Source organism: Ailuropoda melanoleuca, chromosome 8 (assembly GCF_002007445.2).
Source record: "Ailuropoda melanoleuca isolate Jingjing chromosome 8, ASM200744v2, whole genome shotgun sequence".
NCBI classification, from domain to species: domain Eukaryota; kingdom Metazoa; phylum Chordata; class Mammalia; order Carnivora; family Ursidae; genus Ailuropoda; species Ailuropoda melanoleuca.
In genome coordinates, this window is record NC_048225.1 from 62,217,795 (window position 1) to 62,241,113 (window position 23,319).

Here is a 23,319-nt window from a genome sequence, read left to right on the forward strand (position 1 = left end):
GCCCCGGGCTGGCTGCGGTGCGGGGCAGCCCCTCCGCGGTGCTTGCCGTGCGCCCTGCCCCGCGGGCCGCCCCCTTCGGGCCCACGGCAGGGCCCTGGCCCCGGAACCCGATGAGTGCGCGCGATGCTGCGCCGCTGACCTTGGGCCCGCGCCCCGCGGCCCCTGCTGCCCAGGACGCGAGCCCGAGCCCCCGGAGGTCGAACCTCGACTCTGGGTCTCCCAGGCCACCCTGGCGGAGGCGCCACCCCCTGACTCAGCCCTGCCCGGGCCCTTGCCTGAGCTCCTGCCGCTGTCTCAGCGGTGGCCTGGGGTCCAGAGACCTCAGGTGAGCCAGCCTCATCTCAGCTCCCTGGCGGCCTACACTGGATTCGCGAGGGTTAGAGAAATTCAGGGACCCGGGACATGCTGCCACTTAAGCTGCCGGACAAGTTTCCAGGTGTTTGACGACCAGCTGGATGCCCGCTGCTGGGATGGGCTCCCACCTAAAGACCGGGGGATGGACAGAATGACAGGGTGTGGGTTCACTTGAGGCCTTCATCCTTACCTCTTTGGCTCTCTCCCAGCATGGGAGGTGTCCTGACCTCTGGAAGTCTGCTTTCTGCGCCTGAACTTCCTGGTAGCTGCTTTGCCAGTGGAGCTCCTAATGGCTCGCTCGGCTGGCAGAGGCCTCTGCGGTAAGTTTTGAGAGGCCCCGGAGTAGGAGAGGCATGCTAACTACAGTGTCATTTCCCCACACTATTAGGTCCTTGTATGCGTCTGGAAGCTTGGGGGGTGACAAATTAGCAAAGGAGCCAGGTGAAAGCTGGAAGGAATTTTAGCATGGCCCTGAGCCCATGTTGGCTCTCCCCCTTCAGGTGGTGACCAACAGTTGGCCAGCTTCAGGGAAAAGCTGATGGTGGCTGGAGCCCTCATGGGAGAAATTCCTCCCCTGGCTGTGAAGCATCAGTGCTGAGTGGTAGTTGAGCTACTAAGCCAGGAAGACAGAGCCCCTATCAGCTCTCACCTCTCCAAGTGTTGGCAGCAGGCTCGGAGCAAGAAGCCTGGGCTGAAACTCTGAGGGGCTGGCTTGCTGTGAAGTCGATGGAACCGGGCTGCCCTAAGAATCATGGAATTTGCCTGGGTGGGTTCCCGGGAGACTCTTGGACCTCTTAGCCCCACCCTTGGCACACCCTTAGGCCTTCTGAGATCCTAGAAGTAGGATGGGTAGCTTTCAGCCAGTCAAAAAGTTCTTTGAGAGATGAGGCCTGTTTTTCTTGTCTGGACACTAGGTGAGTAACTCTTCAAATGGCCTCAAAATCAATCCCAGATCTTAAGAATATCACGGGCAGGTAAAATATAGCCTTGGGATTAAGCAGGGAGATACCTTTTCTCCCCTAAAGCTCGTTGGCCTTCCTGGTTCTTCCCCCAAATATATTAATGTCTTTGATCTTCTGAGTGCTGGCTGCATATCGCGGAGAGGAGACCTTGTCTTTGGGCTTTGATATGTAAGGGGCTAGGGCATAGAAAGATGGGCTTGTGGTTGGAACACTGGCCACGCAAAGTCAGCAAGAAATATCAATCATAGAGGAGAAGGCTATTTCTCCTGATCTGGTTTCACATTTAATCATGGTTTCCTTCTCTTCGCTCCCAAATAGGAGCTTGAGAGAGTGCCTGGCACGTAATAGTGCTCCGTAAGTAATAGTGAATGAAAGGATTCAGTGTCTAGCTGAAACTTCATGTTTGGTTTCCTAGTTGGACTGCCTCTTCTACCTCATATCATGATGAGAATAATGTTGATCAATAATGCTTATAAAGCATATGTGCTGTGGCAGGTACTATTCCAGTCTATTCACCCATGCTAACTAAATTTAATTGCCATGACAACCTATGAGGTTGGTACTGTTATTATCCCCATTTTATAGGGAATAAAACCGAGCCAGAGAAATCGAGTAACTTGCTCAAGTTCATGCAACGAAGTTGCAAAACAGCATTCAAACCTAGGAAGTCTGGCTTGAGCCTGTGTACTTAACCATATACTGTACTGACTCTTGGGATTGCCATAGATAGATTAACCACTTACCTCATTCACTCATTCATGATTTTATACATTCACTCATTCAATGAATATTTATTGATACCTACTGCATTCTAGGTGTGGGGATGTAATAGTGAATGACGTGAGCAAGGTCTGTCATGGAGCTGATAGTTAGCAGGTGAAGCCCCTTTGTCCAACTCCCGTGAGAGTCATGCATGCTTCAGAGAGATGAGAAGGAAAAACTGAACCCTTAGAAGCAAGCTCAAAGCATCCTTTCAGAGGAAGGGAGAGTAGTATCTTTCTCGGTGAGACATAATTTGATTCTAGCCTTTCCTGTCCTGGAGTTTGTAAGGGGTCCTTAAGTGGTAAAAGTGGATGCAGTCGGTCTCCCAGGCAGGACATGCAGGTCCTGGGCCTGGTTATCACAGATCGTCTTCATTGTTGTTCAAAAAGGAAATAAGGCTTTGAGCTTGGGACCACAGCTCCGTAGCCCAAGGAGACTTCTAGGCCCTGAAGAGCAGTGACATGTTAGACTCAAGATGGGCTTGTGAGGTCATGAGTGAAGTTTGCCCTCCCAAGATAGAGTCACAGTCTCTGTGACCTCCTAAACTGCCACTGTTCTGGAGCCTATTCTATCTCTTTGGCTCTAGCCAGACCCTTGGCCATTGTCCCAACCTGTATTATCTTGGGTGGCCTGCTGCCCGTCTGTGTCCGGGCCTGATGGGGTGGGTCTCACATCCATACCTGGGCCTCAGGAAGACAGCTTTCTCTGTGTTGGAAAATGAAGGCTCAGGTGGAAGGCATTTTCCAAAGCCTGTGCCATGGATATTAATAGGTCTTTTTTCCTATGGTGGCAGTGGTCAGAGGGTCAAATAAGTGTGTTGGGCTAGACAAAGTCAAACAGCTTTCTTTACTAAAGGACTTTCTGGTGTTTAGAATTTGCTAGTAGAAATTGTGCATGAATCCCCATAAGGGATTATGGTACACAGTATTTCCAAGCCTTCTGACCTTATACGTTCTACAGACTACACTTTGGAAAGTGCTTATCTAGACTGAGGCTATGCATGGTCCGGTTACAGGTGCAGAATAGAATTCCCTGAACTGGATCCAGGTAGATTCTCAGATGCATGGGCTAGGATGCTCCCACTGCAGCCCCCTTTGTGCCTCCCCCTCCCCAAAACATGTCAGCAGAAGGAATCACTTGCCCCTCCTCCCTTCTGGCAGAACAGTACTGAGGACCTGGACCTTTTCCCCCCTACGTGCTAAGTTCGTTTAATTATTTAATGAATAAATATTACCCTCCCTCTAGGTTGCTTGTAGCTTGCTGATGGCACTGTTTATGAAACAGCTGTGAGGACAGGTGGGTTGTAATCTCTGGGTAGCTAAAACCCAGCAGCAGCCCCAGGATCATGTGTCCACCCTGTAATCCGGCTCTGCACACACAGGAATCATTATGTGGGCTCAGGAAGGCACAATCTCACGACTGGACATGAGGAGGTGACTCAGGCCCAAGTCAGGGCTAGAGCTAGCCTCCTGGTAAACAACTGACCCGTCCTTTCTGGGCTCTTGTCCCCAGGATTTCAACAGCATCACAGAAATAGCCATTTTGCTCACGGTTATTTCCCAGACCCACACCATTTGTCTAAGTCACTGTATCGGGTCTGAGCCTGGCTTTCAGAGCACTGCCCCCGCGGCTCACTGGCGGCAGCGCCACCGTCCCCAGGGAAAGCAGCGGCTGCGGTGGCTGGGGGTCGAGCGCAGGAGGCTCCTCGGAGCCGGAGGCCCACGTGGGCACCGAGAGCGGCAGTAAGAGGAGGACGGGGTGGGTGGGCTCGGGTGGGGCAGGAGGGCCAGCCTTCGGTTCTGGGGTGCGTGTGCGTGCGCGTGCGCTCATGCTCTGGTAGAGCCCGTCAGGCCCCCCAGTCACCTGCCGTGTCAGCCTCTGTCAGGGAAGAAAGGAAGGAGAGGGACAAGGCCTGCCAGCCTTCCCTCCTAAGCCTGCTCCTGTAGAGGAGTCTCCCCCGCCGAGTCTCTGTGCTTCCTGGGAAAGGAGGGAGCAGCTCCCAGTCCTTGGCTCTTTCCGAGGAGGAGGGGAGGGAGGACCTCTATTGGCACCTGGGCTCAGAGCCTCCCCATCAGACCCGGGGTGCCTTCAGGGAGGTTGCTTTGGGGGCCCTTCTGAGGGAAGGTGGGGCACGTTGTGCCACAGACAATCCCCTTGGTAAAACGAACCTGTTGCCAGGCCGGGCCTGAGGTGGAGTTCAAATGGAAGTGGCCAAGGTGATGGTATGGCCCGTCCGGGCTCGGCTGTCGGGGGTCTGGTCGTTAGAGGGAAGCTCTGGCTTACCTTCTGCGCGCTCAGGAAGGCTGAATGTACCGTTGGGTTGGGCGGTGCGGCCTTCGTGGCTTTGCCTTGGACACGGCTGTGGACGCGGCCAGGACTCTGCATTCGGCACACGGCAGCTGTGGGCAGTCGGCATTACCTGGGCCCTTTAGGACCTTTGGAAATTTTCCACTTACATTTCATATTCATGGAAGAATTTCCAGCCCAGACGTTTCCTGCTGTTGCTCAAGGCTGCTCACAGATATGCAAAGCAGAGACCTCCCACCCCAGCAGCGGCAGGCAGGCCCCAGTGAGCGGAGCTCACACTGACTCAGCTCAGCCTCCGGGGCGTACACGGCCTGAGCGTGTCCCGGTGTGGCATCCTCAGATCAGCCATGGAGACTCCAGCACCAGGCTCAGGTCTGTGCTATGGGTTCTGACGGTGGGAGTCTGGCAAGAGCAAGGAACAGCTTCATTTGTGTCGGGAGGGGATTTAAGTGGTACTGTGCTTCCTTTCCGGAGGGGTTATGGGGCCATGAAAAGCTACCGTTTGTGGAAACTAGTGGCATTTTGTAGCTTTCTAACTTTGGGACACTTGTTCAAGCCCATCAGAGGGTGTCGTATGTAACAACGAGATAAGCTATACCCTAGCTGATTGAATTCACAGTTAAGCCTCCCAAGCCGGCTGGCTTCAGCTGACAAACGGTGGACAAACGGTCGAAAGCCAGGCTTGGAGAAGCAGCTGGAGCTGAGGCTCGGCTTGGCATCGACAGAGCTGGCTCTCCTGGGCATGCCTTCCCTGCCAGGTGTCTCTAGGTCGGAGAAGAGAGACGATCTGTGGAGGGAGGGGTTGGCAGGTGGGAGTTGCCTGCCAAGGATGTCCAGAAGACAGGGGTGTAACAGTCTGCTAAGGCCCCCTGACATAGCCCACCCCCCAACTGGGTTACTTGGTCCATATTAAGTTATGGAATGAAGTCTCCCCCACTTAGTGAAGACACTAGTAGTAATTCTGGAGGAGGTTGATATGGGTTCCGCAACAAAAGGGATCTAGATGGGGAAATGCTACTTTATGATCCTGTCCTCAGACCTTCGATGTGTCTTGGGAATCTGGGGTGAGGAACTCAGGATGTAGCGTCTCCCCGGTAATTGACCACAAGACCTGTTTCACCAGCAACGAGCATCCACTCTTCATGGGACCCACTTTGGAAAAGGCTGATTTAAACTATTTAAAGAAAAAGGGAGATCTTTTGTAGAAAGATGCATCCAGGAAAGTATAGTTAGTTGACTTCAGCAAGGTAAAAATGCTTCATGGAAAGATATGGCAAGATCTGACATAAGAGCCCTCAGACACAAAGGACCCCCCCACCCCATGCCCATTTCTGAGGAGGCCTGGTGGGCTGTGGCTGGTTGGGGCCTGGGTGTGTTTGTAGGGGTTAGGGCTAGGGTAGGAAGGTGGCGGTGGGCAGTTTCTGTCCAGGGCAAGAGCTAACACAGGCTGGCCTGTCTCTGATGTGGGTTAGGTGGGAGAAGACCGAATGACCAACACCGGGGATGTAGAAATCCAAATTTTTTTCCTATTTTCCTTTCTTTTTAAAAAACTCTTTAGTCTATTTTCTTTCCATCTTCTTTGTGTTTGTTAAAATGACATTATAACAGCATTAGGGGCACCTGGGTGGCTTAGTCAGTTAAGCCTCTGACTCTTGGTTTTGGCTCAGGTCATGATCTCAGGGTCCTGGGATCGAGTCCCGCATCAGGCTCTCTGCTCAGCGGGGAGTCTGCTTCTCCCCCTCCCTCTGCCCCTTCCCCCCTCGTGCACTCTCTCTCTCTAAAATAAATAAGTAAATCTTTTTAAAAATGACATTATAACAACATTAATGATCAAAATCGGACACTGCCTCACACACAGGCAGTCCTGCCATCTGGTCATTTGAGCGTCTCTCTTGCAGCCCTTATCCTTAAGGGGATGCGTTTTTGTATCACTGTAATCAAAGCATGGGTACAGTTTTATGTATTAATTTTTTCATTTACTGTCATTTCACAGTGTTTTTTATGTGATTGCACTGTCCTCATAATTATAATTTTGGTTGCTTAACTTTTTTTTTCATGTGAGTGTGGATGTCTTTTTTTCTTTTTTTGACATTTTAAAGCTATGTATAAATAGCGCAGGTAAACATCTTTGTGCTTTCCCTTCCTTCAGATTCTTTTCTTAGAAGCCATTTCTGGAAGTGCGTTTACTCTGTCAAATGGTGTGGATGCTTTGTGGCATTGGCTGCCCCTTGCCTGGGGCCTGTTTGATGTCTACTTCGGGGATGCCCTGTGAGGTTTTGGAATGTGGTACTTGACCTGCAGCCTTAGGGTTGGGGGGACAGGGGTCCAGCTTTGTTCTCACCTAACAGCTCCTCCTGGTTCTAGTTCTTTGTCTTCCTCTCCATTTCTCTCTGTCACCTTCCTCTCCAAGCCCCGTTCTGATGGTTTCCAGCTTCCCCTTCTGTCTGCTATCAGGATGTGGACATCTTCACAGTTAGCTGTGGTCCTCTTCCTTTGTGCAGGTCAGGCCTTTTCTGTCTTGCTCTCTGCTGCCACAGACCAGCACAGTTGTGTGCCAACTTCCTTCCTCCCAGCAATGCCCTCCCACTGAACCCCGTGGAGGGGAGGGAGGCCTAGGAAAGGCATAGTCCTGCGGGTGGAGGGAAGGAGGAAATTGGTTTCATAAACAAGGGGTCCACAGATGTACTTTGACAGGTGTTACTAGCCTGCTTTCTTCCTTCCCGTCTGTGTCGTGAATTAGGCTGATGGGCCGCAAAGAAGACCAGAGCAGCAAGCCTCCCTGGGCACTGGAAACCTCTCTGGTACCTAGAAATTACAGCACTTAGAACTGAGAGGGCCTTGGAGACTGCTTTGTCTCCTCCATTTATGTCACAGAGGAGAAAACTAGGGGGCACAGAGAGTGACTGTCCTAAGGTTGCTCAGCGAGCCCCTCCTCCCCCATAATCGCTTCCTCTCCTGGCCACACAGCGACTGGGCCCTGCCTTACCTTCATCCTCATCTCTCGGCTGACTAAACCACCTCTCTCTTTAAACCTTCCTCAAAGAAACCGTGGTAGTAAGTAGACAGGACACTCTTTGTCCAGGGCCGCTCCTAGTGAAGGTTGGTCGGTGACAGGATGTAGTAGTCACCCATTCCATAAATGTAATGCCGGGGACGAGGAGACCTCCCCGACCCTCAGACGGACAAAGAGAAGCACCATGGTGCAGTGGTTGAGAGGACAGACATGGGAACCAGGTGCCTGGGTTCAAATCCCTGAGCAGAGGCTCAGAGAGAAAAGGGGCAGGGGGGCCAGAGGCTCAGAACAGCACAAGTCTCTGCCCACTTAATAAAAGTGTGACCCGGGCACGTTAGCTCTCTGTGCCTTCACTTTCTCATCTGTAAAATGTGAATAATAGGATTAACTGAGTGAATAAGTAGAAAGGGCTCGGCAGAGTGTACTTAATAAGCCCTATATGAATGTTGAAAGGAAGACAGACAGATGGAAAGAAAAGAAAGGAGCCAACCAGGTGGTTCAGGCCAACTACTGATAGTAAGGAAGCAGTATGAAGAGAGGTCATTGGGGCAAGCTTCTTTGAGGAAGTGAGTTTTCAGCTGGGCTGTGAAAAGTAAAGAGTATCCCTGCCTCTGGAGCTTTCTTTTATTTGCCGTGCCTTGTTCAAAGTTCCAGAGAGTCTGGGAGATGGTAGAACCGTGATGGTAGACTCCTTTTTAGAAAAGACCTTCTTTTATGTGAGGAAGAACGAAGCTTGGGATTCCCCAGAGCCCTGCGGTCATCTTTAGGCTAGTCATTAGACCTTTGGGCTTTAGTCCTCCCCTCTGTGCAGTGGGCAGTGAGGTTTGGTCTTGGCTGTATCGCCGGATAGTCTGCAGGATGGGGGCCTAAACTCTCCTCCCCCATCCCTGTCATGGAAACAAAGCCAGGAAAGGTGGGACTGCCCACGTTCTGCGGGTTCCCTGAGTTCTGGAAAAGAGCTGCACAGTTAGACAGTTCATTCTTGGACTTCTGAATTTGCTTTCTCAGGAAATGTGAGTGGCACTACACTCTTCACATCCAGTGACTTATGGAGCTAGTTTTTTTTTTTTTAGATTTATTTTTTTATTTAATAGAGAGAGAGTGCACGCTCTTGGGGGGGAGAGGCAGAGGGAGAAGGAGAGAGAATCTTAAGCAGACTCCATGCTAAGCATAGAGCCCAATTCAGGGCTTGATTTCAAGACCCCGAAGTCATGACCTGAGCCAGAAACCAAGGCTTCGAAGCTCTCCAGCTGCGTCACCCGGGTGCCCCGCGGAGCTAGTTTTAAAAATTGGCCTGCTGGGTTTGTCTGGGGGAGTTCCTGAGTAAGCCAGCTGACCCCGAGGGCCAGGCCCTTATTTTAGTGCCTTCTCGTTCCCCACCCCGCTGACTCGGGCCGTCCAGGAATTCAGGAAGGTTAACGCTTTGCTCTTTCTCTGTTAGCCGAGATGCCGCGCCAGTTCCCCAAGCTGAGCATCTCTGAGGTGGATGAGCAGGTCCGGCTCCTGGCGGAGAAGGTGTTTGCTAAAGTGCTCCGTGAAGAGGACAGCAAAGATGCCCTGTCCCTTTTCACCGTCCCCGAGGACTGCCCCATCGGGCAGAAGGAGGCCAAGGAGAGGGAGCTGCAGAAGGAGCTGGCGGAGCAGAAGTCTGTGGAGACGGCGAAAAGGTTTGTGCCCACGACCCAGCTCACGTGTGCACAGCTGTGCAGGCCCAGGCGGGCCGTGGGAGTGTGTCCTCAGATAAGCTGGCCTGTCCCTGGGAGCTGATTTTGTTTCTTAACCAAGACCACTTAAGGTACCACTTATTTCTTAAAGGCCGTTTCAGTGCCTGTGTTTGGTTGAAAGATCAAAAACCACTTTTTCTCTGCTGCTGTTTGAATAACAAATCATGTGTGTAAATACACACCATTTGCAAGTGATATTTCCATGTTCTTATTGGAAATCTGAGGATTTCTTGGCAAACACCAATTTAACTTCTCTTCATCACTCGACAAGTCCTTGGCGTTATTAAATAAGCCCATTCACTATTTGCCAGGTGCTGTACTGGGCACTGAGGCCCACTAATGAACAAAAGAGATACAGTCCTTGCCCTGCTGAGCTTACAGTTAGTTGGTCTAGACCATAATTAAGTAACGGGATAAATTAGGTAAAACATGGCAAGTTCTGATAAGGGCTGTATCAGTGAGAGCCTAACCAGAAAAACAGAAGCCACGTAAGTACTGTAAATAGGATTTAAGGCAGGGAATGGTTACCGAGGCGGTAGAGAACTGAGAAGACAAGCAGAGGACAGGGAGGCGGGCCAGAGACTAGAGGCAGTAGGAAGCAGCTGCCACTGTAGGCTGGAGGGATAATGGGAGGAGGTGACGTTGCTGGCACCCGGAGTGGGGAAGCTGGAACCGTGGTGGCCTTTTCAATGGGAAATGAGCCAAGGAGGAGAGGCCATGGGTGCGGAGATCCTTCCAAGGGAGAGATGGAAGCAGGAGATACCTGGCTTTAATCCTTCTGGCACCTTTCGGTTTCTCCCAGTGTTTGCCATGGGCCAAACCTAGCCAGAAGCCAGCAGACACAAAACTGGAAACAGGGAAAGATGAGGAGTGGATCTGAGGACAAACAGGCCTAGCATGGGTGCTACTAAATGGATGAATATGGAGTTGAAGGAGAGGGAAAGAGAGAGAGAGAGAGAGGGAGGAAGGAGCCTCAGGTTGAATGGAGGGTCAGGACTCAGGTCAGACTGGCCTTGGGCTCCCTGATGAGCAGTTTGGATCCTAGTCCAAGGGCAATGTGAAGTCCTCGTCCTTTCAGTGTGTCTCACCCAGGACAGTGGAATTAAAGAATAAAGAGCTTTGAGAAAGTGTCTAGTGGGGCTTTAGCTGGGTGACTGCCCAGTTTGCACACTGCAGACCTCAGAGCTAACGAACACAGTAGAACTTGAGCCCTATCTGTGACCTTGTCAGCAATCAGATCCTTCCTAAGATACCTCCTTATTTTTAAAGGCAAGCCCTTTGCTTTCTTGGTAGTCTAGAATTTCAGTATTTCCTTAACGTTTTGGGAAAGAAGTAAAAAGTCAAGTACTGGTATAAAGGCAAGAAAGAGCTTCACCCTCCAGAAGAAGTGCTTTCCTTCCTCTGAGGGGCTCTGAGGCCCCGAAGTGAAGGGGTGGAGGGTGCCGTCTATCAGCTGTGAGAGCCAGCCTGTCTGGGTAAGGGGGAGTGGCTGTCGGCCCCACAGTGTGCTCATCCCCGGAGGGTCAGGAAGAGCAGGACTGCAGAGACCCTCATCCCCCACGCACTGGCTTACCCGAGGGCTGGCTTTAGGGACTGAATGGTGTGCAGGGCTCTCTGTGTCTTGTGAATCGTGCATTTTAGACCCTTAAAAATGAGAAGAGAAGAAGTCCTGGCATTTTTTGTTATTAGGAATAGTGGGTTTCTGAGGCCACTTTCCATTACAGGGTGATGCTGGGCCTGACATCTGCAAAAAGAGGTTGTTCCCTTCTTATCAGTGCCCAGCCTAACAGCAAATTGGAAACCGTCTTACTCCATGGTGTTCCATGGTTTCCAGAAATTCTTCTGTAGGCTCCTTTCCAGAAATCGTGTCCTGTCCGTCCTTACTGGGATCGGTGGTCTCGGTTTGTCCTTCTCTGGAAGCTCCTTGAGATCTGCCTCTAGCTCCCACCGTATCCTCAGGATCCAGCCCAGGACTTAGCCCGTGGTGCTGAGCAGGGAATGTGTGGCAGAGAAAAGATGTCCTGTTTCTTCAGTGCCGCTGCAGATACTGCATCAGAGTGGCTACAGCTCTCTGGACTGCTGTGTTCTGCCACTGACTAGAATGTTCTATGACCTCGGAAAATTAGGAAACCTCTCCGTGCCCTAGTCTCTTCCTCACCTATAAAATGGGGATGGTAACAGAAGCTACTTTTGTGGGGCATTGTGGGAAATGAGGGGATTGACATGGGAAGGGCTTAGGACAGTGCCTGGGTCACAGGAGGCCCCGTGTCCCTGGTCACGGTGTGCCCGACTCCCTGCTGAGGAGACAGTGGCAGCAGATGCTGGGCTCCTTGCCTTCTTTACTCTCCTGTCAAGCTGATTGGTTGGATGTTCTTACTGACTTCCATTTTGCAGATAAGGAAACGAGGGCCCAGAGAGTGAACCCGCACGGGAATGCATAGTGAGGAAGTGCCAGAGCAGGGACTGGAACCCATGTCTTTTGAATCTAGAACCCCAACTTTGATTACAGGGCTATTCCATCTCTGGCCAGGGGTGGAGTCTTTGGTTCCACCGTAGATCGGCAGACGGCAGATGCTGGAATGACACTGGGTGCTGCTCGCCAGGGTATGACTGCTGGCTTTTGAATGAAAGGAAGGGGAGCTGGGCCAAACCTCCTCACTGCCCACTGCCTTTTCTGCCAAAGCATGGACCGGTCCCTGGACTTACCTGTGGGAAGTCTCAGCGTTGTCCAGAGCTGTACGTCCCTAATTTGTCTTTCAGCTTCGCTGCTCAGTAGAGGCACCGTTATGCAAATATTCAGATGTGAGCAGTCCCTGGAGGAGTCCTCTCCCCAGCTTCCTCTTTATTTCTGGCTCCTCCCTGACATCCTGGAGTATAAATGGTGATGTGGAGCCATCGTGCAAGGAGCCCACAGGCCCAGAGCCAGCAGCACATCTCCAGATACCCGGAGTCCGCGGGTCTGTGTTTCAAACTGTGACATGAGAAAGGGCATCCAGTTTGGAAAAAGCCCTTCCTCATCCTGGCTCCTGCGACAAGCCTGAATATTCCTGGCGCTTGAAGAAGGCCTTTCTTTACAACCATTGCCTCTTTCTCTCTTATTTGAGAAAAAAAAAATGAAAGAAAGAAAAGAAAAGGGACTATTGTAGGTCTCATGTAAAGGCACAAACTAAAACCAGGAAGTAAGCCAGCTTTATATAAAAAGAAGAAAAACTGGATGGAAAATAGGAAAGATGAGCAGCTGAAGCATGGAGCCTGGCTGTCCAGGATGCCAGCAGCTCTAAGAGTTGAGGTGGGTTCAGACATCACACTTCTAGGGTGGGAGTTGGCTCCAGGGAGCCAGTGTTCCAGGCTTCTCACAGAAGCTCTCGTTTTGCAGGCTAGGCTGGATGAGGAGACCAGCAGGGACAGCTTGCTACAGGGCCCTGCCGCCTTAGGAAGATGACACCGGGACTCTGTTGGGAGTCCCAGGTCTCTGTTGGGACTTGGGGGCAGGTCAAGGTGAGATGGTGGGGCAGACGATCTATGGAATCAAAGTTAGGGGGCAGAGAAAAGAAGACAGCAGAAGCCGAGAGGTACCCAGAAGCTATCCTTTGTCCATATTGAGTCCTGTCATCCTCCCTAGCCAGAGCTCACCTACTCTACGAAAGTACGAAGATGCAACTTAGGACAACACTGATGGCAACATGAAGAATGTGCAACCAAAATGTACATTAGCGCTCCCCAGCTCTCCTGTTTCTTCCTTTTAAGCAGCTTTATTGAGATATAATTCACATACCATACAATCCACCCATTTAACGTGTACAATTCAGTTTTATTATATTTACAGACTTACGCAACCATCACCACAATCAATTTTAGATCATTTTTATTATCCCCTAAAGAAACCGTATAGTTTTCAGCCATCATCTCCCCAATACTCCCATCCCGTCTCCTATTTATTCTTCATAGAGTTCTAATAACCTTGGTTGTCTTGTTTCTTATCCTGTGACAGATTTAAGGAAGGAGACTAGAAATGGGGAGAGGGATTTCCACGGGCAGGGTGGCAGAAGTGGTGTGTGGTGACTGTGAGCTCAGGCGTGGCAGTCAGGCCACCGGGTTCAGATGACAGCCCATCTCTTACTACCGAGTGGCCTCGGGCGAGGCTCTTAACTGCAGGAGCCTATTTCCTGATCTGCACAATGAGGATAATAAAAGCACCTACCTTGCAAGAATTAAGTGAGCTAATACGCATGACTACTTAGGACAGTGCTTGGAACATCATTAGTGTTCTTGTTTTTGTCATCATTATTTGAGAGTCAACAGTGAAGGAGGAAGTCATGAAAAGCAGACACAAGAATTCGAAGCACAGTGGTCTTGGGACAAAATGCCTCTAAGCTCATGACTGGCTAATACAACAATGACTGAGTCATCGAGAGAATTTTAAATTATGCTCATCACGCACTGATTAAAATATAGGATTTATGAATTTCATTTAAAAAAAGCCACACCATAGCTGGTTTTTATTTTTTTTAAATTAGGCTCTAAGGGGACCAACCTTTTCTGAAAAATGTAGCTTTCTAGAACAGCTGCTTTCCCAAGTAATAGATAAAGAAGTATTTGTTAGGAATTGAGCATAGTACAGCTACAATGTTATTAAATCATTCTGCTTCATGAAATTTCTTCAGTCAGGGGTAGGTAACTTTTTAAATTCAGGGCTATTAACAAAGGAGCTTCATTTATTTTTTAAAAAAGATTTTTAAAATTTTATTTATTTGAGAGAGAGAGACAGAATCTCGAGCAGGCTCCATGCTCAACATGGATCCCAACACAGGGCTTGATCTCAAGACCCTGAGATCATGACCTGAGCTGAAATCCAGAGTCTAGCGCTCAACCGACTGAGCCACCCAGGTGCCCCAAGGAGCTTCATTTAAAACAGTTTGATTCATCTGCTTTTAAAGTTAAGAATAGAGGGGCGCCTAGGTGGCGCAGTCGTTAAGCGTCTGCCTTCAGCTCAGGGCGTGATCCCGGCGTTCTGGGATCGAGCCCCACATCAGGTTCCTTCGCTGGGAGCCTGCTTCTTCCTCTCCCACTCCCCCTGCTTGTGTTCCCTCTCTCGCTGGCTCTCTCTCTCTCTGTCAAATAAATAAATAAAATCTTAAAAAAATAAAATAAAAAAAATACATAAAGTTAAGAATAGAGAGTATTAGTCCTATTTTAAAAGATAGTAAAAATTGTACTTCATTTTGCCCTTTGGGGTCTTTTGGGAGGAAGGGCAGCTGGGATGGACTGGGCAGAGGGGGGAAGGGAACTGGCAGGCAATGGAGACTCACATTTGGTCAGGAGGGAGTGAAGGGAGACGGTGACAGGTGAGGACAGGTTATCAGAGGGAAGTGAAGGAAGAGACAGGGGTTGAGGTTGTGAGTCTTTATGCCTGATAGGCTTCAAGTGTACAAATCAAAGCTATGCCTGGCTGGGCAGGCCGCTGGTTACTTGGTGTGCACACAGATGTCCGTGGGGCCCAAGGGCCTGGCATCCCTTCTCATAGCGCCCGCCCTTCATGGGCACACACCATAGTCAGCTGTATCTGCTTTCTCCTTTCTGGATAGGCTGTGACCTTGGGTCTCAATCACTGCTCCCCTTTTTAGACCACAGGTCCCCACTTCCCCAGGAATCAGTGCAGTGATGGTGGAAGCAAAGTGGGGAATGCCTGCCCCACCCAATAGCATTCAGATTCAAACTGTGAGTAAATCTCCATGCTGGTTTGGGACTCTTGCCTCAAACAGGTAAAGGGGTAATTCTCATGTGGAGGGGTACAGGCTGCCAGAATGATCTGAGCGTGTGTGTGTGGGGAGGGTTCAAACAAGACTGCCCATTCTGGAGTGTTCCCCTCTCCCTTTGGGAATGTTGTAGGGAGACTTCGCTGATCCTGTGGTCACTGCTCTCACCCCCAGTCTGATTAGGTGTCTCCTCTGGGATCCCCAAATATCCAGATCATCTCACGCACCAACCACGTTGTGTAATGACAGTCTGTTGAATTGTCTGGCCATCTATGCCATCATCAGTCAGCCCCTGGCATCCAGGGTATTGTTTCTCTCTGTCTACCCCTGGGGCTGGCACTTGGTACTTTATTGAGTAAAATGAGGTCTGCATGTGGCCCCCTGACTCACTGTACACAATTGAGAGCCTTCTGTGAAAGGTTTGCTCTGGTGACTTCCCCTGCCTGGAAGTCCTCTGGACAGACTACACAGGGCAGCGGGTTTCAGAAGGTCCCTGGGAAGATGCTGCTGTTCTCTAGAAGATCGAGGAGGGCCTTGAGGTCTTAACTTGGGTTTGGCATGTGAATCAAATGTTATTACAGAAGGCTTTGGGGTGCCCAGGAGCTGAGGAGAGCTGGGCAGTGAGGCAGGGTAAGGCGGGGACACAGTGAATTTCAGGGGCAGCCAAGGGCCATAGAGCTGGGGCAGGAGGGGTACCAGAGAGGTACTGAGAGGTACTGTAATAACAGCCCACGTGACCAGTTCACATCCTTGTGTTGAGGGCCTGTTTGGGCAAGAAGGTCTCTGTGGCCTAGGAAGACCATCCATTTCAAGAGAGGACAAAGCTGCTCCCAGCCCCTTGGGCCCTCAGGCTTGGCTTGAAGCTGGTATCCTCACAGCCCCACACCCTGCCAGCTCTTCGGCAGGACTGAGTTTCTGCCAGGTGGATATGTGGGTGGGGGAAGGAGGGGGCCTGCCAGCTGTGGCAGAGAGGGCTGGCTCACTCTGGTGCCCCAAGGGCTAGCACGAGGTACAACAGGTGGGACTGTGGACAGACAGATCTTGGCCCATCATAAGGAAGTGCTTTCTAACAGTGACAACAGATCATGTTTTGTTCACCTTGTTTGCGTGCTTAGCACTGGCCTGGCCCAGAGTAAGTGCTTGGTGAATGTTTCTTGAATAAATGATTGATGGCTCATGTCTTGCTCAGAAATGCAATGAGCTGTTTGTCAGTGGAGGTGTTTAAGCAGAGGCTGTCTTAGCGAGGGGACGGGGAGTGTAGTATTTAAAATCCTTTTCAGCCAAGTCACCCCATGGTTCTTTCCTTCAGGTAAAGCCTGTAGCTCCTTCTTTTATTACTGTTACACATGTGGGGCTTCAGATGGTCTTGAGAGGGAGACAGGTGTATGGACACACGCACACACGCACACACTCGGTCACTCAGTTGCCGCCCTCCACCGTCGCTGACTGAGACTTGGTTGGATGGAATGGGTGCTACATATAGGTCTATGGCGGGCAGAATTTCTACAATGCCCCCCGCCAAAGATGGCGTCTCCCATCTCCAGACCCTCTGAATATGACTAGACATCACTCCTGCGATTAGGCTGTAGTATATGGCACAGCAGTCTTATGGCTGCACAGAACTGCATTCTGCCAACACCCTGTATGAGCACGGAAGTGGATTCTTTCCTAGAGTCTCCAGATAAGAACTCAGTGAAGCCAGAATCTTGATTTTGGCCTTTCGGTACCCCATAGAGCCCAGCCAAGCCCGCCCAGACTTCTCACCGACAGAACTGTGAGCCACACCAAGCTTGTGGCAGTTTGTTATGCAGCCATAGACAATACAGGGCCCTCTCCTTGGGCTCCGTTTAGCTCTTCCAGTTTTGTGAGATACCAGCTTAATCGTTAGCTCTGGTTACTCTAAGCCCTTGCCCAAGGTGAACGAGCCCTGAGGAGATGCCCCGTCTGTTGTTAAACATGTCCCTTGTGCCCATAAAATCGGAGCTCTCAGCCCAGGGATGTTCACATGTGACAATCTGGCGCTGACTTGAAGACCAAGATGGAGCCATAATGGATGTCTTCAAGAAGAGTTCTTTGGGCATAGCTGATGGGTGCGGGCTTCCTCGCTGCGGCAGAAGAATATGGATATTCCTAGGAAAAGCCTAGTGGCTCCTGGCTTGGGCAGCCTTCCAGCTTCCTGAATGTGGTGGGCTTTATTACCTTTCTTACTTGTTGCTCACCTTAGATGTCATCTTGCTTCTCCTTGGTGAGACCAGCCCTCAGGCGGCATTGGCTGAGGCATGGCGGGTGAAGTTGGCCAAGAGATAAAAACCATGAGCTGGCAGGCACGTGAGTGGCACAAATGCCAGAGTCTCATGGGATCTAGCTGAACCGGTCAGAATGTTAGAGGGAGCCCAGAGTAATAGCTCTTCCTGTAGGTGTGAACGTCCAGAAGATGTCAGTGGGAACTTTATTGGTCAAGGTGAATCTGCCTCTGAGGAATGATTGACTAGCATGAGTGGACATCTTCCTTGGGGTGGGATGCTTAGCTCAGCTCTGTGGAATGGATGGATGGCAGGCTGTAGAGAGCCTGGGCTGGAGGCTCCTGGAGTTCAGGTTGAGTTTCTGGAAACGACTTAGTACCTCTGTTATGCAGGGCCATGGGCTGGGCAAAGGCAAACTCCTGGAAAGGGGCTGCCTCTACTTTCCAGGTGTAAACAGCCAGGCCCCAAACAAGGGCTAACACAGGTGGGCAGATAAGGACCAGAGAGCCATGGCAAGTGGTAGGTGTATAGACAGAGGAGGTCAATGTGGTTCCTGAAAAATTAGTGGTGGGCCTGTGAGGAGACCTGGCCAAGTGTCTGGAGGAAGATAACTGCTTCCAGGTGACACATAAGGCCCATTTGGAGATCAAGCCCTTTCCCTACCCCTTCTAGGTATCATGGTGCCTGGAGAGAAGAGGGGTTCTAGGGGTTCTGGTGGGTCATTGGGTCCTTTGCTGATAGCTGTAGGCCCTGGCTATCCTGCTGGGCCCTCAGCTAGTTTCTGGCATTGTGTACTTCTGGGTGGCAATGCTGGGGGGCTGGGGTCATTAAAGGCAGAAAAAGACGTGGGAAAGGGGAGTGCTCATGGCTTCACCTTCAACTCCCTTCCTGGGGACCCTAGGACTTGGGATGGTATCATTGAAACATTACTCATTAGTTAATGAGGAAGGTGAGGGTTCGTGAATCACTGCACATAAGCATGAGCTTGTGGCCTTTTAAACCGCCCTGTGCCCACTTCCCCAAGAGTTTGTGAAATCGTCTTTTGGTGCTAAGGTGACAGGTCCAAAGGGCCCTGAACTTGATGCTGACCGATCTCTTTCCCATAATAGAGCTAGAGGTCTGTGCCTGCCCCGCAGTAGCAGCGGCCAGGATGGCGCGTGTCGGGCTTGAGGAAGGAGCAGTGGGGGTGACGGGGTGGAGCAGGGTCCCCGGGGTGTGGGAGGCAAAGGGCTAGCTGCCACCTTGCCAGGTAATCTTGAGCAAGCCCTCTTCTATTTCTGGGCCCCTGACTCCTTCATGAAAAACAGAGGTGGGGCTAGTTGGTGGCCATGCTCTCTCCTGGTTCCAGTGCCCCAAATTTTGAACTCCGTGAAATACAGGGCGGTTGTCGTCTGTGACCCTGTTCCCTGTCCTTCCTGAGGCTGTTCACATGCTGGGACTTAGAGTGTGGGTGACTTGACATGGTCCTCACTGCTCCTGCCTTCGGTGTGAGACCCCGGCAGTGTGGTCTGCCCTGTGTCTCCCAAGACAGTTGCTTTCTCCAAGGTTCTGTGTGCCGTGCAAACACAGGCCACGGTCGTTCTTAATGATCACGGGGAGGGGTGTCAGAAGGGCTGTTCTGTACCTCAGGCAGAGATGTGTGTGAGAGGAAGGCATAATTAGCAACTTCTTAATGGCAGGGCCAGCACCAGTGGTGAATCAGAGGGAAATTCTCCTGCTATGTACATAACAAAGACTCTTGTCACTTGCCCCAATTAGTGGCTGATGTTTCCCACTTTTCCTTGTCCTTGGCTTTTAGAAAGAAAAGTTTCAAGATGATTCGGTCCCAGTCCCTGTCTCTGCAAATGCCGACGCAGCAAGATTGGAAGGGCCCCCCGACAGCCAGTCCGGTCATGTCTCCCACGACCCCTGTGCTCCCTGGCGCCACTTTCCAGCCCATGCCGGCGCCCTACACCGCGCCCGAGTTCCAGCGGGTCACCGTCAGTGGGGATTACTGTGCCGGGGTAAGGCGTCTCCCACTCCCCACTCTCTGCCTGCATTCCGGGGGCTGCATGAGGGCCGATGTGCCCTGTGCAGAGGCCGGGGTCCTTGGGCCACCGGGGACATGCCTAGCACTGAAGCCTGGTCCGGTCTGTGGGTGTCTGGGATCTGAAGAGAAGGAGGGTCTTAGTGGAGGTTGTGGGGTACGGGTGTGTCTAGGGCACGGCTCATCCCTGTGAGCGGGGCCGAGGGCTGCGAGCTGGAGCACTGTGCCTGTGGCCTGCTAGTTCTTGTGTTCTGTGGGTCCAGAATGCTGCTCTCTGTCCCTGCAGCCCGCTGAGGAGGATGCCAGCTCAGACCCTTTAGTGTTTCCAAATGTTGAGTGGACTCGAAGTTGACTGGTTTGCGTGGAATCAGTTATCGCCGGTTCAGCTCCTCCTATAGCATTTGGCTCAGTATCCTTAAATACCAGCTAGACCCCCCCCCCCACAACCAGGGAGAGGGATTCTCGATGAGAAAGTGAACAAGTAACCAACTTGGTTAGCTCGGTCACTGAAAATGTGCTAATTTTCCTGGTTGGATGGTGCATTTTTATTGCTTCCTTCTTGAAGAGAAGTACGGCTTAGTGCAGGATTAAGTTTGGTTCTCTCTCCCTGGCCCTCAACCTTCTACCCACACCTCAGTTGTCCTTGTCCTTGTTAACGCTCTTCTTTTCTCCTTCTCCTTCTTCTTCTTCTTCTTTTTCTTGTTTTTTTTGAGAGAGAGGGCGCACACGTGTTCAAGGTGGGGGGAGGGGCGGAGGGAGAGAGAGTCCCAAGCGGACTCTCCGCTGAGCGCTGAGCATGGGGCCCGACGTGATGCGGGACCCCATCTCCCATCCCTGAGATCATGACCTGAGCTGAAATCAAGAGTCGGATGCTTAACCGACTGTGCCACCCAGGTGCCCCCAAAATATTTTATTTTTTGAGGCAACCCTTGGTTTTGGTTTCTTATGTGTATCTACAATTAATTAGCCACATATAATTTGTTTATTTTTACATAAATCGTAGTTTACTATATACATTAGACTGAGTCTAGCTTTTTTCACTTAACAGTACCTCTGGGAGATAATGCCATATCAATAAATAAAGAGCATCCTTGTTCTTTTTCTTCCTTTTTTTTACGAGTGCATAATATTCCACTGTGTGGGTGTATCACACTTTAAGTTCCTATGGATGGGAATTTTGTTGGCTGGGACACAATGCTGGCCTTCTCTGAAGATGCAATGTCCTGACCAGGAGTCCTTGGTGTCTACCTGGCCTCTGACATGTGGGCAGGACAGGAGAAGGGGGAGTAGAGGTGGACCGGCAGCCAGATGAATGGAAGGATGCTGGCCTCGTGCAGAAGCTAGCTTCTTTCCATTGGTGTCCTGGCATGGAGCCCCTGAAATGGGCAGTGGGTCCCCAGAGAGCTATGAGTCCAGGAGAGGCAGGCTGACCTTGCAGGATCACCTTGGCTCCCAGTGGGCCTGCTGCTGGGCATGGGGTCTGCCGTGTCTATAAGTTGGCTGGTGGCTGCTGGTCCACTGGGATCCTGAGCCCCCTTTCTAATACCTTTAGCCATGGCCTGAGCCCCTTGGCCCTGCTGAGTCCATCGGCTCTGCAAAGCGTTTGGCTTTGTCATTGGCAGGGACATATTTTTGTCTAAGGTTCTAAGACGTTTGTGCTTATTCACCTATTCCTGCTGCTCTCAGAAGCTGTGCCCCGGAGGGTGTAAAATGGAATTAACGCACCCTCACGGGGACACTTGCAATCAGGAAAGGAGAAGCTGTTTTCTTAACAAAAGCGGGGAACAACATTGAGTAAAAGTATAAAAACATGCATGGGAAAGATATATACCAACTTCCTGCCTCTGAGCCTGGAGTGGGGTGGAGCAGGGGGGAGGGTAGTGTGTTTGCTGTGTTTGTGATGATTTATTTATTCAAATATATGGGAGATCTGGAACAGTAATGAAAAAGATTAAAAGTTTTAGCACTGGAAGGTAGACACATGGGTGTCTGTCATATTATCTTCAGTGCTTGTCTGTATGTTTAAAATATTTTAAAACTGAAAGTGTTTTTTATTTATTTATTTATTTTTTTAAAGATTTTATTTATTTATTCGACAGAGATAGAGACAGCCAGCGAGAGAGGGAACACAAGCAGGGGGAGTGGGAGAGGAAGAAGCAGGCTCCCACTGGAGGAGCCTGATGTGGGGCTCGATCCCAGAACGCCGGGATCACGCCCTGAGCTGAAGGCAGACGCTTAACCGCTGTGCCACCCAGGCGCCCCTGAAAGTGGTTTTTAATTAAAGCAGAGAGGAAACTTTCAGGAACACCCCCCACCCCCCATGCGCCACCGACATCTTTTACCTCCCTCTGCTGTGTGACACTCTCGTCCTGTTATGACTGTCTGTTTAGCTGCTTGTCTCCCCAGACTTGTTCGGGTTTCCGCCACACGCCTCCTTCCCAGACAGACGGAGATGGAAGGAGCCTACTGGAAGGTGGGAATCGGCTCTGTCTTTGAGAAACAGGCAGTTCTGGGAAGGCAGAACACGCTTAGGTTTGGGGAGCCATCAGATCAGAATCTGGAGTCTGACTCTATAACTTCTGGCGACTGATCTATCCTCTCTGGGTCGCGGTGTCCTCATTGGTAGAACGGGTAGAAATCTAACGCTTGCCAGGAAGTGCTTGTGGACTGGGCGAACTGGGCGGTTGACAGACGAAGCAGAAGCCAGGGGATGGCGAAGCAGCCGACCCAGCATGCAGAGTTGTTCTTTTTACCTCTGAGGGACCCCTGCGTTTTCTCAAACGAAAGTGACGACCCTCCCTCATCCAGGGATATGGTCCAGGCCCCGGCTCTTCATGCTCGGGGTGCAGGGCTGGGGTTTGACCAGCCGCCCTTGAGGCTGGTCTCGCTCGGCTGTGCCGGCCGGGGGATCTGCCTTCTTCCGCTTCTCCGGCAGCCCTCCTTCTCTGCCTGGGCCGGGGGTCCCCGGGCTGTCATTCACTCAGAGGACACCTAGGACCAGCACAGAGCCGTACTCAGGACTAGGATTCGTTCCAGTGAACGGATGCAGAGCGCCGTTAGCACAGGGAAGAGGCACAGGGGGTAGAGTGTGCAGGGGCCCAGACTCCTCTCCCCGTGGTGTCAGCAGAACACGCTTCATTCCTTCGGCATCGACTTGTGACACGTTTGAAGTGGCGTCTGCCGTGGAAGCTCATTAGAGACTCAGCACCCAAGGTTAATAAAAACCTTGTCTTCCAGACTCCCTGAGAAAATCAGGTGTTCGGCATAAACTGTAGTGTTTGTGCAAACAGTTTAGGCCCGATCAGCTGTTCGTATTGTCAGCAAGTGGTGGGAATGCACCCAAAACCCAGGTGCTCAGCTGCCAGCTGAAAGCCAGCTTTGCAGGAGATCTTGCGGACAGCGCGGACAACGCGGGCCCTTCTTCGCCCCCTCCCGCAGGTCACCGTGGAAGACTACGAGCAGGCCGCCAAGAGCCTGGCCAAGGCCCTGATGATACGGGAGAGGTACGCCAGGCTTGCCTACCACCGCTTCCCACGGACCACTGCCCGGTACCTGGGTCATCGGCGGGTAGACGCCGCGCCTCCCGAAGAGGGCCTCCCAGGTAGGGCACCTCCCAGCTGGGGTGCATGGGCGTTCCTAAGTGGGGCGTGGCCCAGGAGTCGGTCAGGACTTTTCACTGGATGTATGTGTCCCCGATGGTGTTTTAAGGACAGGGCCCTGGTTTTGGCTTCCTACCCCCATGCTTGCTGGTTTCCCCAAGCACTGCTTCTGTGTGCACTGTGTGCTCTGCCCTGGGTCGAACTGAGCTGTAGAAGTTCAGAGAGAGCTGAAAGACAGTCGCTGAGTTCGAGAGTCCTCCAGAGAGATAGGCAGTCTCATCCTGGATATTTAAAACAATGCCGTCAGACGGTAAATGCTGAATTTGCCGGTGGGGTGGGGTAGAGGGAGGGTAGATGCACAGTGCCTATTCTGGGGCAAGAGAGTAGGGTCTGGAGTCACACACACCTACGTTCTGATCTCAGCTCCACCACTTTCTTGGGCAAGGTATTTCTCCAATCCTCAGTTTCTCAATCTGTAAAATGGGACTAATATCCGTGCCCTGCGTCCGTTCTGAGGATGGAATGAGAGAACGCAGGTGAAGTACCTAGTGCAGTTATAGCACCTGGTGAGTG

General features: G+C 51.4%; 1 protein-coding gene across 7 annotated transcripts in view; it reads left to right on the forward strand.

The window, feature by feature from the left end:
* The window catches only part of AMPD3 (adenosine monophosphate deaminase 3), a 45,098-nt gene that overhangs the window by 808 nt on the left and 20,971 nt on the right, over positions 1-23,319 (forward strand). For 3 of the 7 annotated variants that reach the window (XM_019796315.2, XM_019796318.2, XM_019796317.2), the window contains exons 2-4: positions 8,840-9,065; positions 18,920-19,124; positions 22,586-22,748. In XM_019796315.2, the coding sequence (XP_019651874.2) occupies positions 8,845-9,065; positions 18,920-19,124; positions 22,586-22,748 (589 nt within the window). In that variant the 5' untranslated portion in view covers positions 8,840-8,844. Of the gene's footprint in view, positions 1-346; positions 675-3,735; positions 3,821-4,596; positions 4,758-8,839; positions 9,066-18,919; positions 19,125-22,585; positions 22,749-23,319 lie in introns of those variants that run through there. The other 4 variants (XM_034666566.1, XM_019796319.2, XM_002916161.4 and 1 more) reach the window with 4 other exon arrangements.